This window comes from Colossoma macropomum, unplaced genomic scaffold, assembly GCF_904425465.1.
Source record: "Colossoma macropomum unplaced genomic scaffold, Colossoma_macropomum, whole genome shotgun sequence".
In the NCBI taxonomy this organism is placed as follows: domain Eukaryota; kingdom Metazoa; phylum Chordata; class Actinopteri; order Characiformes; family Serrasalmidae; genus Colossoma; species Colossoma macropomum.
The window spans coordinates 24,804,550-24,821,650 of NW_023494800.1; the positions used below are offsets into that span (position 1 = coordinate 24,804,550).

The 17,101-nt window shown below is 40.1% G+C and overlaps 1 protein-coding gene across 1 annotated transcript in view; it reads left to right on the forward strand.

Moving 5' to 3' along the window:
- The window catches only part of LOC118819725 (actin-binding LIM protein 3-like), a 115,346-nt gene that overhangs the window by 10,724 nt on the left and 87,521 nt on the right, over positions 1-17,101 (forward strand). The window contains exon 2 of the mRNA XM_036587628.1: positions 16,508-16,651. Coding sequence (XP_036443521.1) covers positions 16,508-16,651 — 144 coding nt within the window. The remainder of the gene's footprint in view (positions 1-16,507; positions 16,652-17,101) is intronic.

The window sequence follows — 17,101 nt, forward strand, 5'->3', positions numbered from 1 at the left end:
AGTGGAGCTAGATACAAGGAGGTGTACTTAAAGTGTCTCTGGTCGGTATATATAAAAGAACTTAGTACACATAGCTCCAACTCCAACTTCAAACAAACTGCTTCAAATCATTGTTTTCATAATAAAACCTCATAACTACAGCTTACATTAGTGGTCTCCTTCTTCTGGAAATCTACCTTCCTGTAGAGTTCCAACCACAGACTGCTATGTCTGCTGCAACCTATTAACTTCTTCAGAAGTTCTTGATTGGTCTGATCAAATGCATTGATGTTAGGTAAACATGCAGGTTGGAACTCTGCAGGAAAGTAGATCTCCAGGAAGAAGGTTGGTGACCACTGCATTACATTATATGAATATTTCACAATGGATGGTCCAAGATAAATGGTCCAAAATCTAATTACATTGATGTACATTGAAAGTTACGAAAGCTTTTTCATTCTCCTGTTAATAGGTACAAGATTTTTACGCCAGCGATGATTTTCATTTGGACTGGAACAGTGATGCTTTGATACAGCAGGAGTGCAGAAAGCTTTCTTTGTACATTTCATACCTTACTCTGTTCCATAGCTCACCAACTAGGGTCCACACATGGATTCTGTGATTACCACACATGTGTCCACTGTGCTCCTTCCATGGCATTTATTAAAAAAAGAGCAGCATCAGCACTCCTTGTTTCAAGGCCTGTGATTGCAGCTTAGAGCACAGCACCCAGGCAGAAATCACCTGCAGTGCAGGAGCTCGGCCTGGAGAGCTTGCTCGCACATGGACATGGACAATGACGAGCCAAACCCTCTTTTTAAACCTAAGCTTTTAAACCATATCTGTTGATACTACTACTGCCACTGAGACATAAGCAATGCATTGTAAGTGAATCATAGAAGCTCTGGAGGTTTTATGACAGCATGTAAATGGAACTCATTGTGCATGCATGGTGAAGACATTAGCCATGGCATCATCTTGTCTGCTCAGTGCAATTACTGGTCTCATAAAGCACACCATACGGACAGGCTTTACGAGACTTCATTACGTTTGCTGCTATCTGTTTTAGCAGAGCTACTTTATGCCACAGTAATTACAGCTGGCCATATGGATGCACGATATTATAAGGTTGGTGTCAAAGCCCTTCACCTCACTATGGATCACAGTGCATGGGAGCTATAGTTGTAAAGGTATTTGAAGTTGAAGTTAAGTTTATTCTTAAATAAAATGTTCCCTTCACCACCAATGTAGTTTGCTGAGGCATTATATGTTACCAAAATTTCCTTCTTTAAACTTGCACTGCAGCTATGAGGCTAAAGTAGGTAACAAGTAAAGAAAGCTCACTAGCTAGCATTGTGCAAACTTCAGTCTAAAGCCACAGTCACACTAAACTATTACACTTCATGTTGCCTTGTGAAACAGGAGTAAACTGGAAGATTGGCAAAAAATTGTGTAGATGACTGGCATGGTTGACGGCCTCGTGTGGAGCTATTAGTTAGGTAGTTAGCCATGATGCTAACACAAACAAAACAAAATTGAAGACAATATTGCATTCTACTGATTGACTGCATATCATGCAGTCTCTCTTTTATGGGCCATTTATAGTGAGTGGAGAAGAAATGGCAAAATGTTAGTGCGTATGGTTAACACAGGTTAAATTAGTATGTCCTCCATTTTGGAGGTTCAGTCTGTCGGAGGTCGACACAGTCTGTGCAGTAGTGCTATTAGTTGAGGATTACTTCACATGTCAGCGTTCACCAAAGTTGACCAAATTTTTGTTCCAGAAATCTGACACATAAAATTGCTCATGAATTTCACTCAAAACAATTTTTTTGAATTTGTTATTAATTTTGCTCCTAAAAATTAACTGGCAAATTCAAGTGTGACTGGGCCTAGGGCCATGCGCTGTCATGTCATGCTTGCCTTAAGCCTTGTGAAGTAAAGTAATCTCAAATAGACTGGCTTATGTTGGTTCTGACACTGTACTAAGTGCTGTTACCTATAAAAACAATCAAAAACAGTATGCTGTACAGATAAAAACAGCAGTACCAGCCATCTTGGACCTTGAATTCTGTCAAATGCTAATTGAAGCAGTATAAGCCACTTTAACATGTTAGCTGTTAGCCTCCTAGCTCTAGTGCAAAACAAAAGAAGCAAACTTCAGATGCCAAACACGTAAAACAGGATTTGACTTTTTACTGAACTATTCCTTTTAGTTCCTACCTCATAATTTTTTTGGAAATACTTTAGCACAGAGCTAACACTGATTCAGAGTCAATCCCAAAATGCAGCGACATTAGTTCTAGGGGGACTTTGGTCATCTGCTGATGTCATGCCTGTCTGCATTTTGCTCTCTTTAGGCAGTTTTGGAAAAGAGCCCAGTTAGGACAAAGTGCCTCAGACTTTTGGGTGCATGGGGTGCAAATTTAGCACGCTTATAATAATACACGGTGGAACACACAGTCACAAAGGAATGAATAGACAAAAATACAGACAACATTCAGGCTTCAAGATGGCCGCTACTACAGTTTCAACAGTGTGATACACTTTTGTGCATTTCTGTAGATAACAGCCTGGCATTCACTGTCAGACATTACATAAGCAAGTCTATTTCATATTATACTGAAAAAAATAAATATAAAAATTTTATTATATTAAAATATAAATGCAACACTTTTTACTTAAATGAGTTTGAAACCCAGGGTGGGTAATGTAACAGAATTCCCACATTAGTATTTGGCGTGACCACCATTCGCCTGTACTAGCACAACACATTCCTGGGAAAAAGTCCTGTTTTTTTTTTTAAATTCAAACTGCTGCAAAATGGGAACAAAAACAAAAGTGTTGCATTTAGATTTTTGTTCAGTAGACTTAAATTTATACTTAAATTTGAAGATATCTATAGTAGAAATGTGTAATCACACACAATGTGTGGAAGAAAGTTCTGTAACATTGGTTGTGCTTCAGAACCCTTCCCTGAGTAGATGAATCTGATGATTGTGAGAGTATTGAAAGAGAATTAATAAGTTGGTGAAGGACTTGGTGTCCTCTGAGGATTTAAGTGATTTATCTAGTATTGTCATCATATCTTCATCAGTATAATGTTGATTTTATTTTGAGAACTAAACATCAAGCTGGATCTTTATTTTGAGCCTGCTTATGTGACATTAATATGTAAATATGTGTGACATGGTCTGAAAAACTCCCCCCCCCCAAAAAAAAACAACAACAACAACCCAACAGCTATGACTCTTAAATGACTATTTCAGGCTTTACGGGGCGTCTCACAGCAGCACGCACACACACCATACTTTACCTTGTTTCTTTCTCTTAACTCAATGATACTTCCTCTTTCAGCTGTAACAGGTCAGTGTGGTTTTAGGCAAGTATGTGAAAATTTAGGCAAGCAGTTTGCATGATGCTAATTGGTAAAGTATAATCTTTATTTATTTCTTAGCTACATTAGCCTCATAGCTCCAGTGTTAAAGAAGCAAAATTCAGACATCAAACATGTCTCGGGTGATAAGCTGCATTTGGAGGGAGGAGTAAATTGTACTTACCAGACTATTTGTTTAACAAAATGACATATATTCCATAGTCTACTACATATTTTTAGTTGTTATATTTTTTGGCCAAGCTGGGTCATAGCAAAAGTTTCATTGAAAAAGACAGATTTGTAGAGATTTTTTAGTATGGCCCTTTTAGTTTGACACCCCTGGTCTAGACAGTGAAATATCTTTGTTTTTAAGATTCATCACTTGTCTGAGAGCTCACATAATAGCCCTTATGTGAGAAACTGTTTGATTATCACTCCCCCCAGCTGTCTCACAAATGGGGTCTCTGCATTTTTCAAACGATCACAAAAGACGTACCAAAAAACTTATCACATTGCATTGTTCTGAAGCTTAGTGTCATCAAGCCACAGTTAGCGCCAACTCCCACCGCTGTTATCTCACACTGAAGAAAGTGATGCATTGAATTTACTTGATTCAGATATATTCACCATTGCCAAATGCATGTGTATATTTTATGATGTATACATTTAAGTCAAGTAAGTTAATTGAATTGCTTTTTTTAAGGCAAGCTTGTGCTCTTTATGCAGGGCAGTATATCACTGCTCGCCAAGTTTAGTGGCTGAGTTTCTGGAAGCTAAATCATAACTTGCGACAGTTGCTTAGTAAGCCTGTAACTTACTGCATCCCAGTACTATCTGGAGTTGTTTGATTAACAGCCTGCTTTAGGAAAGAGGAAATTGCTTGGTCCTTGGAGTCCCTGGTGTGTGGCAGTATATCTCTGAAGAATTGGGGTGGAACGCTGAGCAGCTCTTCATAGTAGTTTGGACCCGTCGCTACAGAGCTGGCAAAAGTTCTAAAGTTTTGCAGTGTCGTCAGCCTTACAGGCTCTTCATTGGCTCAGTCTTGGTGACGTTGCCATGGTATTTTTGGGGGAGTTTGATGGCTTACCTAGCAACACCACTCAGGATGCAGGAAGCAGCCAAAGTAAAGACAGAAGCGGGTGCAGGAGGAGGCGGTGCCAGTTCCGGAGGGGGCACCCCGGAGCCTGGCGCCTGTTCTGCACCCAGATGGCAGAAGAGTGACAGAGACTGTGGCAGCGCGGCCAAACCGGACTAAGAGCCACCTGGGATAAGTGTGTGGTGTGTGTGTGTGATTCATTACAGAGCAAAATGGGATAATGCAAAATGACAGCCTTTTAAGATCATTTACGACTGAAAAGCCCACTCATTTTTCAAAATTTCATAAGCCTGTTCTTATTCTATGCACTTGTTGAAGACTGTCCTTTGTTTCCTGAGTTTTTACATATAATGGCAGTGAATTTGGCAAATATTAATGCCACAGTTTGACCTAATAGACTTTGATGTAGACTTAGTCCACATGCGTTTTACTCTGTTTACCCTGTTTTTCCATGTGTTACTATTTCTATGTGCTACTCCTACATTATACACCATGTACACTGTCTACTGTTTGTATTTCTATCAAGTCGTGTCAACTTAAATCCAATGTTAACATTTTGCGCTAAATGAAAATGATTTACGAATGGGAAATTAATGGATAAACCTAAATAAATGAGTGGATAAAAGTATTAAGTGCCTGTGTCTCCCGACAGTTGTACCGTATGATACAGTTAAGAGATTCACGTCCTACCATGCTCTGTGGCATGTATAAAAATTTGGGTCAAGATCTATGTGATTTTGAAAGTGGGTGCATTATCGAGGCATGTATAGCAGGATCCTCAGTAACAAAGACTAGAGTGTAACTGATATTAGGGTTGCATTGTATAAACTGCATATTACAAAGATTGAGAGTTCAGTGGTGTAAAATTCAGTGGTGCTAAAAAAAGTGATTAGGTCAGATGAGTTATCCTTCACCATATTTTCCAGAAGTGGGCGAGTGCATGTGTGGTGTACACCAAGAGAACAGTACAGGTCTGAATGCTTGAGCCCTACAGTGAGGGGGTCCAGTGGCTCTCTTATTCTGTGGGAGGCACTTTGTTGGCAGAGTTTGGATTGTCCCCTTAGAAGGAAGTGGCACTGCAAATCAATACATTATTTTGACTGATCACTTCTATCCTATATTGAAACATTTCTATCCTGATGGGAGTGGTCTCTTCCAGGATGACAATGCCCCCAGTCATGAGGGGCTATTAACAGTAGAATTTATGCCAGGGAACACTGAAGCTGGTCTGGTCGTTGGTGATGGCCCAGTACCTTACTAAGACACTTGATGTTGAGTTTTCCTTTAAAATGTCTGTGTACCACACAGTATCAAGTTGTTGAATCATGCCTAGGTTAGCATTTACATAACACTGGCAAGCTGAAGTAAGCTAACATACACTAAAGTGTGTGGACATCCTTTTTAATTATTGAGTTCAGGTGTTTCGGCCGCACGCATTGCTAACAGATGTATAAAATTAAATCTCCGCAGACAAACACTGACAGTTGAATTGGAGTTGAATACAGAAGATCGCAGTGACTTTAAACATGGCGCTGTCACTGGATGCCACCTTTGCCAGTTGTTAAAATTTCCTGCATCAGTTCATGACATTTCTGCCCTGCTAGATCTGCCCTGGTCTGTTGTAAATGCTATCATTGTAAAATGGAAGCATCCAGGAGTGTGAAAGACCACACAGACTCATAGAGCGGGGCTGGCTAGTGCTGAAGCTGAGTAAATCTGGGTTTGGCAGATGCCAGGAGAACGCTACCTACTGGAAGCCATAGTGCCAACAGTAGATTGGTGGAGGAAAGATAATGGTTTGGGTGTGTTTTTCAGGGTTTGTGCTAGGTCCCTTAGTTCCAGTGATAGGTAATTAATGCTACAGCACTAAAAGACATTTTAGTCAATCAAATGCTTCCAACTTTATGGCAGCAGTTAGGTGAAGGCCCTTTCCTGTTCCTGCATGACTGTGCACCTGTGCACAAAGTGAGGTCCATGAATACATGGTTTGATGAGTTTGGTGTGGAGGAACACCAGTGGCCTGCACAGAGCCCTGACCTCACCATTGAACACCTTTGGGATGAACCGGAGCTGGAGGCGGTTACAGCTGCTTAAAAAGGAGCATATTAACATATTAACACTCAAGGTTTCAGAATGGAATGTCCAACAAACTCATTTGGGTGTGATGGTCAGGTGTCCACATACTTTTGACAATATAGTGTAATATGCCCAGTTACCATTTTAATATTTTGAAATCCCTAGGTGCAAATAGCCAATACAGTTTCTGAAGGACAAAGACATCTGACTCTCAGCCGCCTCTGTTGACTCTTACCCGTCTGCTATGTAACAGTGCATCCTGTTGCATTTCCTAGTGTGAGAATCACTTCTTTCACTATAAGTGGATATTACACTATGGAAGTAATTGATTTAAGACATAGGGTTATACTTACTAAATGACATGTGCACCACTCACTAAATGAGCATGTGCAAACATTTAAAAAATGATGATAAAAGAGATCCTAACTTTAGTTATCTGGAAGTTTATTTGAAGTTGGAAAAAAATCTAAACTTAATGTTATAATATTGATTGTGCAAGTATAAATAGTAATCAGTGCATTTCAGGTTAAAATATCCTTATGTCTAACTGCCTTGGAGAAAAATAACCAATACCATTACCTTGTTCACTTTTTACCCTACCAGTGTTTTTCAGAGTGAAACACAGTTCAAATTAAATAAGCAATGAATGTGACATTTCACGCAGACTGGGTTCCTCTGCATTGTCTCAGCTCTCCACTGAACTGTGAATTTTCTGAACCATGTTCTGCTGGTGGTTACAAGACACGTGCCTTTCCTACCAGAGCTCTTGATTTGATTCCAGTTGACCTTGAAATCGCTTGATTGAGCCAATCATTGAGAGGGGAGATTTAGTCTGACCCCATCATCTGATTTCTAACCCTGTCACTGAGGCAAGAAAATGCCCATAATTCTTGATGGACCACCCCTTGACACACTGAAATCCCTTCTGATTAAGCCATTGGAGGGAGACGACAAGGACAAGAGGAGTCAGAATGGAGAAGCCGTGTGTGTGTGTCTGCACCTGCACATTTAATAAGGGCTGTTCTAGAGCAAAAGCAGGTCTCTCATAAATTTTTCAACATGTTTTAAGCTACAAATTTTCATAAATAATGCCAAAAATCCGAATTCCGTTCCGAATGTGTGCACACATTAGTCAGAGACTATTACAGTACAACTATAAAGACAGCACCATGCTTCTTTATACAGTGATCGAAAACATGGTAGCACAAAGAAAGCTCCAATTTCACATACTGATACACATTTTACTGATAAATTGTACTGCCCAGCATAAACATGCACACACATCAAGTACTCTGAATGTATTGCCAACTATACATTAGCTTAGATATTGTTAAGCGAAAGGTTTGCACACTGCTCTGTAAAAGAATTTCAGAATATTCCAGGCATGGCTTGAGATATATGACAGGCCATTGGTCTTCATTTAGGTAGCATATAATGATGTAAGTGGGAAATAGGTGTCCTAAAACAAAACCAGTCTAATGTTTTATTAATGGAAAGTGGTGTGTTTTCCCCCTTTGACCATAATGCTTCTGCCAGCACTGTATGATCAAGCACAGTCCCTCTTGTCAGGCAGTCATTTACACCTGTCATACATCCAGTCAATACGTCAGGGCTGATAAATGCCTGTGCTTGTACTCAGCCAAGCCTGCAAGCCCACTGTGTACTCACACACTGCTCTGTGATCTCCCTTTGGAGTTCATTGTGCTCCCACATGCAGAGTCCTTTATAAAATGCTGCCTGTCTGCTTGTAATGGCTTGAGGCTATGGTGATGATTAGCGTTAGCATATTCAATATCCTCCAAAGACACAGAACGTCAACTTCTCAGATCACGCCTGTCGTTACAAGGCTTGGCTATGCTCGGCAGACTCTCTGTTTACATATTGTCTCAAATTACTGCTGTCATTTCACAGTCAATTTCACTGTGTTAGCTGCTTAGCTAAGCTAAAATGGCTAATGATGATGTAGATGATAATGTCTAATTGGGGCAGATCAGCTATGGTATCATCAGTCTAATGAGCATTAAGTCTACAGTGAAGTGTTGGAATGTTTGAACCACCAAAAGTTTGAACAAAACAGCTTTCTATAACCTGCTAGCAAAGTACAGACTTTTTGTATTAAGGTATTTAAAGAAGTAAGACAGGCTAAAGGTTCCAGGGGCTAGCTCTGTCAGTTTCAATCTCACCTCATCCCTCCCGACAGTAAGCTCCACTGTGACAGAGCTGTAACACCACAATTAGCTGCACACTCTTCTACTAATTGTACTCATTTGTCTTAGGGGGGGTTGTTAAGTCTAGCGAGTGCTTTTTAAGCCAGTGAACTGTAGGCCTGCATTCAACTGTATTACATGTTTTCCAGCTTGGTTCATACGTTATCAGTTTTGCACTGGAGCTAGGAGGCTAATTTAGCTGACGCCAATGGTGCTAAGTACAGACAAAATGTAGGCTTCCAGGTGGCTGCCACCAGTGGTGTAGCATCTGGGTGTGCAGGGTATGGAACCTTTAGCCTGTCTTACATCTTTAAATATCTTAATACAAAAAGTCTGTTCAAACTTATGCACTTGTATACTGGCCTGTGTTTTGGGGGTCCTGCAAATTGCTTCTCTTTATGCTATCAATGCATAATTGCCTCTACTTCTTATCAGTGATAACTCACCAATTTCAAACTCCACGTCATTTTGTTAGCCCTCCAATCAGTGCATAGCAACCATTACTATCCCCCATTACCTGTTAGCTCTTTAGTGGAGCGCCAGCAAATTTCCCACAAGTATATTGAATTTGAAGGTACGCTGACTACATATATTCAAAGGATGTGCCTGGGGAGACTTGTGAAAGACACTACATAACCTGACAGAACAGATTTCCAATGCCAGAAACAAATGAAAAAAGAACATCGGCTTTTTATTTGTCTGAAGTAAACCTCACCATCTGCTGAACACACATGCATACAAACATTTATACACCTTGATCAACGACATCCATGTTTGCTTAAAGATAGCCATTTCATTCATAGTTTCGGTGACCCAGTCTCACTGAATCTTCATCGTAGATGATGATTAACGTTTGAATGCATCACTGCATCAGACATTTGATTAACCAAAACTGGTGTGATTGTTTTTTCAGTTATCTGCTTATTTAGTCTACTTAAAAACAACCCAATACTGAATTGAGCCTCCACTAATTCTTGCATGTTATTTATATACTTTTCTTACACATTTTTCGTTTAATATGTCCTAATGATTTTGACTCCAAGAGGAGTTTGTGCTATGATGGCAGGTCTTGGATTAAGAGGCCCTGAAACAAATGCTCTGTGTACAGGCCCAGGGATGACTTGTTACGCCGCTTGCTGCTACTACTGTTTTTAGCTATGCAATGAACTTTTGTCCATTTTTGTAGATAACAGCATGACATACAGTGTTGGAGGCCACATAAGCAAGTCCTTTTGAGATTACCAGAGTATGTAGGTGGAGTGGAGGGCAGCCATTTCCCCACTTGCCCCTCTCTCTCCGCTCAATGTCTGCTGCATATTTTTCATTCTTACTACATATTTTATTTTGTGGATCTAGTCTGGCCAAGATATTTCATAAATTCCTTGCTTTTAGCTGACTCATGTTAATAAATTGCTTATGCAGTAATGCACTGTACATTTGCATTATTGGCACATCTTCCACATGACGGCTGGATTGGTATCTCAGTGAACTTGGAGCAATCCTCAGAGTTTCTAAAAAGCCGCTCCTTGCTCCAGGCAAAACTGTGCCAAAGTGCTCTCTGCTCCACTCCCTCAACGCAGTTTGAGGCAAGTGGGTGATGATTTAGACATGCAGTTTGCACAATGCTAAGGTTCCATTACTTGCTATCTACATTAAACCCATAGCTGTAGTGCAACACTAAAGAAGAGAACATTAGACACAAAACATGTCTTGGCTGATTTGAAGTAAGGGAAAAATTGTGAAAATTAGATTTTCGACTTGGTAGGGGGAAAGGACTTGCCCCAGGTGGAGGAGTTTAAGTATCTCGGGGTCTTGTTCACGAGTGATGGGAAGAGGGATCGTGAGATCGACCGCAGGCTGGGACAGGCGGCAGCAGTAATGCGGTCGCTGTACCGGACTGCAGTGGTGAAGAGGGAGCTGAGTCGTAAGGCGAAGCTCTCTGTTTACCGGTCGGTCTACATCCCGACCCTCACCAATGGTCATGAGCTGTGGGTAATGACCGAAAGAATGAGATCGCGAATACAAGCGGCGGAAATGAGCTTTCTTCGCAGGGTGGCGGGCTACACTCTATTTGATAGGGTGAGGAGCTCGGCCATCCGGGAGGAGCTCGGAGTAGAGCCGCTACTCCTCTGCATTGAGAGGAGCCAACTGAGGTAGTTTGGGCATCTGATCCGGATGCCCCCTGGACGCCTCCCGGTGGGGGTGTACCAGGCACGGCCTACCGGAACAAGACCCCGGGGTCGTCCTAGGACGCGCTGGAGGGATTATATCTCCAGGTTGGCCTGGGAGCGGCTTGGGGTCCCCCGGGAATGAGCTGGAGGAAGTTGCGGGGGACAGGGTCGTCTGGGATTCTCTGCTCTCCCAACTGCTACCGCGACCCTAGCTGGACTAAGCGGTTAACGGCGATGATGATGATGATGATGATGATTTTCGACTGAACCATTGCTTTCATATTACTACAAAATCCATTGAGGTTTGTGTGAATATGCAGCTCTTCCAGAGGGATTTAGCTTGGTCTAGTAGTGGATCAGATCGGTGTAATCCTCTCCTTTTCTCAGACACTTGTTTCTCAGAGACTTCTGTCCTCAGTCTTCAGCTTACTTTCATCTGATTTGTGGCCTGTGATCTCTAGTGATTTCACAGTTGGAGGATCTTTGAGAACCTTCAGCATACACCAGTGCCTGTTAAATGTGGTAAGACCTCTTGAAAGCCCAGGGTCCTTTATAATAATAGCTTCTATTGTAGTGATGAGCTCATTATCTTGTCCTTATGGAGCACTTATTTATGATCGATTATGTGTCTGTTGGCTCATGGTAAACACCTCAATGGGTCTTTGTACTTGTAGAAAGCGTCATCTTTGAGTTTGAGTTTTCCATTCCATTGTTGGTTGGATTTTGGCAAGCAATCACAAAGATCTTTTTGATGCTTCCCACTCTTGCTTGACCCTTGGTCTCTTTTGCGAGATTGTGGGTGAGAACACAGAAGAGATATGCAGTGCTTTGCTGCTCCCACTTCTACTTGTGCTCAGTCGATATGCAGCCAGGTTCACATCAGGACATGCACTTAAAGAGCCATCTCCGAAAATGCTCTCAGTGATGAAGTGGTCTGAAATCCCACTTGATCTCTCCAAAGTGGGGCTCACTCAAGAGCCATTAGCTGCGATTGGCAATTTGCCCCAATTATTTGCAGACTTTCCGAATATATTACAGTCCCCTTGCATGTGTGTGTTTACGTGCCTTCCTGAAAAACCCTTAAGCCACAAAGCTCTCCAGTAGACTGTCCTGTACAATCATGCTGATGCCTGGATTTTTTTTCTGCTCAAGTCTCATGGGAAGTAGAGTCTTTTTACTTTAGCCTCTACTTTTACTTCACTGTCTCGTGGTGACTTGGCCAGAGAGTGTTTTGCTGTGTGTTTAGTTCCATACATCTTCTTTCAGCATGTGGCCACTGGGAAAAGAACCCAAAACGTCTCAGCTGAAGAACTGATTTGGTATCGAGTGTCAATATTGGGCTGATTCCAGCAGAAGACACTGGATCGGATATGGGAGGAGAAAGAACAAATTTAATCAGATTGTGTAACGCATTGTAGTGCAACATAAAGTGAAGTGAAGGTCACAGAACAGCACAAGTATGAAGCCTAATGTTAGTGTAAGTTAATGTTTCTCATGGTACTTTCAGATGGCAGTCTTAGGCGAATTGCTACAGTTGAAAATAATTGATTTTACAGCTCAGATTAAAAAAATATAATAATAATTCAGATTTGGTGTCAGCCGTTACTCAAGATTTAAGTACTGGTACTGGTATCAGACAAGAAGAGTGGTATTGTGTCATCCCTAGAGATAATATCAGCCTCTGTTACTAGTGTTAGCTGCTGCTTATAGGATCATTTTAATCATTTTCTTTTAATGGAAATATTGTGTGCCACCGCAATCCATGCAGAGTATTAAGTTGGAAGATATTAAAAGGACAAAAGGTAATTCAAGCCATGAATGAATTAGATGAAAATTGCCAAGTCATTGTCAAGTTGACAATGAAATACACTTGAAAACTGTATGCAGGTTCATGTGTTCATTTGTTATATGCGTTTGAGTTAAAATGGTGAGCTTACTTGTTTCCATCTTGTCGTATTCCAATATAATGATCTGGAGGTGTTTTAAGTATATAAGGTAATGGTGTAGAGCTGATACAATTACTCAGTTAAACTCAATTAAAAAAAAAAAAACATCTATATAAATTTACTTCAGCTATGATCAGTTTTCAGTTTAGAAGATGATAATGCGCAGTTTAAATATTCCTGGTTGGATCTCTTACAGAATTTTTTGTCATATACTTTTCTTCTTATCCTTTTCTAATAAAGTATTTCGAAATCTTTGTGTGATTTGTTATTGCTCATTTAAGTCCACTTTTATGGATTGGCCCTTTTTAATCATCAAAATAATTGGTCGATTACTTGGTTATTAATGTACTTGACAATGACAGCTACGTTTGTAATGATTCACAAAAGTCATGATTCATGAGTCATTCATCTCCATTTGATACATTTTTCAATACAGCAAAAATAGAGAAAGGCTGAAAGTGTGCCTTACATTCATTTGGTAATGTTTACATTTTCATTTTATGAAAGCATTTAACATTATAAATTTACAATATTTAGAACAAAAGTGTCCCAATCTAGCCCTAAGCTAACATACTAGTCACGATACAACAATATGATAGGATTTGTTGCAATACAGTGTGATTCAATATGATTGTATTGTTATTCCTAGTGATGGCCATATAAAGGTGACAGTGGACGCAACCCACACTGCCTCTAACTGTCTAAAGCATTCATCATCAGCTCTCGTCTTCCATTAGTTTTACAGGGCTGGTAAATCCTTTGCTCTGGTGCTATAGTTTAATGCTGTCACAGTATGGTTAATCAGGGGGTATTATGGCACAAAGGACTGAAGCGTGCTGGTCTGCCAGCATTGTTGGAGTCACAATAGAACGACTGATACAGGAGAATGGCTTCCTGCCAAAGCAGATGAACACAAAAGACAAATCCAGAAGTGTCCATCTGCGGCAAAGCATATCACCAGAGAGGAAGAGAGAGAAAGAGAGAGAGTGCATTTCATCAACTTCATGATCATTAGACATTACATCACCGCTCATTACATAACTTCTTTTCAGTGACTGACAATAATGTCTTAGCAGACATTAATGTCTCTAGCCAAGTATTTTGTTAAATACTGACTGACCTGTTCTGTTGTACTGTGTTCTCTTCCATTCGATTTTCTGTTCAATATACTAGTGCTTACTAATCTAACATTTATAACGCGTCCTCTTTAGCTCAGGGCATTGGAATGTAGGCATGGAAAAGTCTGACATACTATAAATGACAGCCTAGTCATGAAATAATGATGATCTGTAACATTGTATTTGAACACTGCTACATAACACTAACAATGCCTTAAACATGCCATTAAAGATTGCCATGAGTTGTCATGACAGTTTGTGTTCGGTAATATAACAGGGTTGTGTTACATTACTGGTAATTGCCATGGCATTTGTCAAAGTTTGATGGCTGACTCCACCAAATCCACCATATTTGTTGTTTTTAAGGGCTACACATTCCCACATTAGTAAAAAGCTCTAATCTACAAGTAAATAAACAAGTTAATGATGACTGGACCAAAAACAAAGTTGTTAATGATGAATGAACCAGTAAAAATGGTCCAAAATTATTTGGAATTAAAGCTTGTCACAACATAGATTACAGATAAACATCTAAAATCCCAGGTGCATGACATCCTGAGGCTGATTATTCATAAATAACAGTGCACTTACTTAACAAATAGGCTTATTCTCAAGTTATAGCAGTGTGTAATAAATGCTTGGACCTAACAGCAGGTTCTGGCCACTTAAAGAGTTAATAAATTCAACATTTCAGAGATCCAAGGTTTTCTTTAGTCAGTGATATGCAAGTACATATCACCACAAACACTGCAGTATGTGTCCTCAGAAGTTCCACCTTTGATACACCGCCATATGAATATTTTAAGCTTTTGCTTGTTGGAGGAGACTTTCCCTGTCCATCCGCCTCACCTCTCTCCCTCCTTGTGGCTCTTGTAGTTGGTAGTAGCTACAGATGTAGCAACATCATGCACAGGGTTGAGCAAAATACTGTGAAAAAGTAGTGATGGCTGAATACTGAATACACTGGCCTAAATGTATTCCATCACAATACATAAAAAGTGTTTAGAATAGATCTAGAATACAAAGTGATAAGTTACAAAATTCATAATGTTATTTTGGATCTCATAGCCTGCTTCAGTCCACTGCTGCTCCCACAAACCCACTTCTGTCTCAAGAACTAAGTGAACAATTGACCTATTTCAATTACAAAATCTTGCAAATTTGACTATAAAGTGAGTTGCTAGGTGATTTTCAGTTAATAAAGTGTATATAACTTGCTATGAAATGCATGCAGTCCAGTCCAGTACAACACCAGTGCTAAGCTTATCACTTGTGTCCACTCAGTTCAGTCATCCTTCAAAAGAGTTTCATAACACTGAGATTAATAAGTGATCAGCATGTTCATTTATCAGTCTACTCAGGCTTTAGCAGAGCTCAGTAACACTGTGATTAATAACTGATCATTACATTGATTTATCAGTCTACTTAGGCTTTAGCAGAGCTCAGTAACACAGATTAATAACTGATCATCATATTGATTTATCAGTCTACTCAGGCTTTAGCAGAGCTCAGTAACACTGAGATTAATAACTGATCATTACATTGATTAGTCTACTCTGGCTTTAACAGAGCTCAGTAACACGGAGATTAATAACTGATCACATTGATTTATCAGTCTACTCAGGCTTTAGCAGAGCTCAGTAACGCTGAGATTAATAACTGATCATCACATTGATTTATCACTCTACTCAGGCTTTAGCAGAGCTCAGTAACGCTGAGATTAATAATTGATCATTACATTGATTTATCAGTCTACTCAGGCTTTAGCAGAGCTCAGTAACACTGAGATGACAAGATGTAATTTGGACTGAATGTAAATACTTAATTTATGCATTCTGAATAAATATTCCCAGTACTTGTATTCTGTTATACATCCCAACCCTGACTGTGCATCTATCCTGATGGTAATGTGGGCGACAGGCCTTAGGGAAGGCCTTTACTGGTGAATCTGGCCATTAAGTTCATGTTATTCATTTTTCAGCATCAGAAAATCAGCCTCACCATTAAATATAACATTTTCAGTATTGAATTGTGCTTCTCACGATCCAAGTAATCCCAAACACATTCAGTTCTTTTCAGGTCTGGACTCTGGAGTGGAAATTTCCTTTTCTCAGTAATGTCTATTTGACAGTTGAACGTTTAGAATCACAGATTGTTGAGGAAGGTTGGACAGAAACACATGTGGATGTTTTAGATCTTAACCAAAAGCAGAGCTTGTTTTTCTCCCAAAGATGACCGTTCTCGCAAATATGAAAGCTTTGAGTATTTTAGCTTTTTTATCTGACCTTAACCCAATTTCTCTGTACCCTCTAATAATTCTAAGAATTCTGGTTTTGGAAACTCCTCTTTTTTGTTTATTATTATTTTTTATTTATTTATTTTCCTTTGGCTGTTTAACTGGAATAAATAAAAGGGACACAGTGCAGTATCAGATAGCTAACAGCTAATTGTACAATAGATGTGAGGGCCTCCTGTTTGGTTGGGAAGTGTGCATTTGGTGGTGAGCTTTTGATCTCAGATTTTTCCTCTGCTCCACAGGGCCTTACCAACACCCTGGCTATCGGGGAGAAAGTGGCCATGACCAAGCGTCCATTGCCTGCTTTCGCTGCCGAGAGGTGTGCAAAGGAGAGGTGGTGCGGGTGCAGAACGTCCACTTCCATGTCAAGTGCTTCACCTGCCAAGGTAAAGAGCTCCCTTTTTAATGTTATATTATAGGAACATTTAACACAAAAACAATGTTCAGCCTGTTTTCATTTACAGGTGCTAATTGGGTCCTACTGGCATTATTCACCAATGTATAAGCCTCTGTCTGTACTGGAATGGAATGACGCTCTCTGTAAGATGAGCGTTGTTGTTCAGTTAGCCTTAAGCTACACAAAGAAAACACAAGGACATTGAGCTTCAAAGAGTCCAAACGCACAAGCAGGCCAATGAGACTCTATGGGTGTGCTGAGCCTGCAAATTACCTGACCAGTTCATGTGAATTATTATATGCAATTCAATGGATTTGGCCATTGTTAATATTTAATGGCAACCTCTGGGACTGGGTATTAGACTGAATCTTGGGGGATTTGGCTGATTGGCCATTTCTTTTGTCCAAACCGCCAAAGGCTCACATGGTTTCTTGTTTAT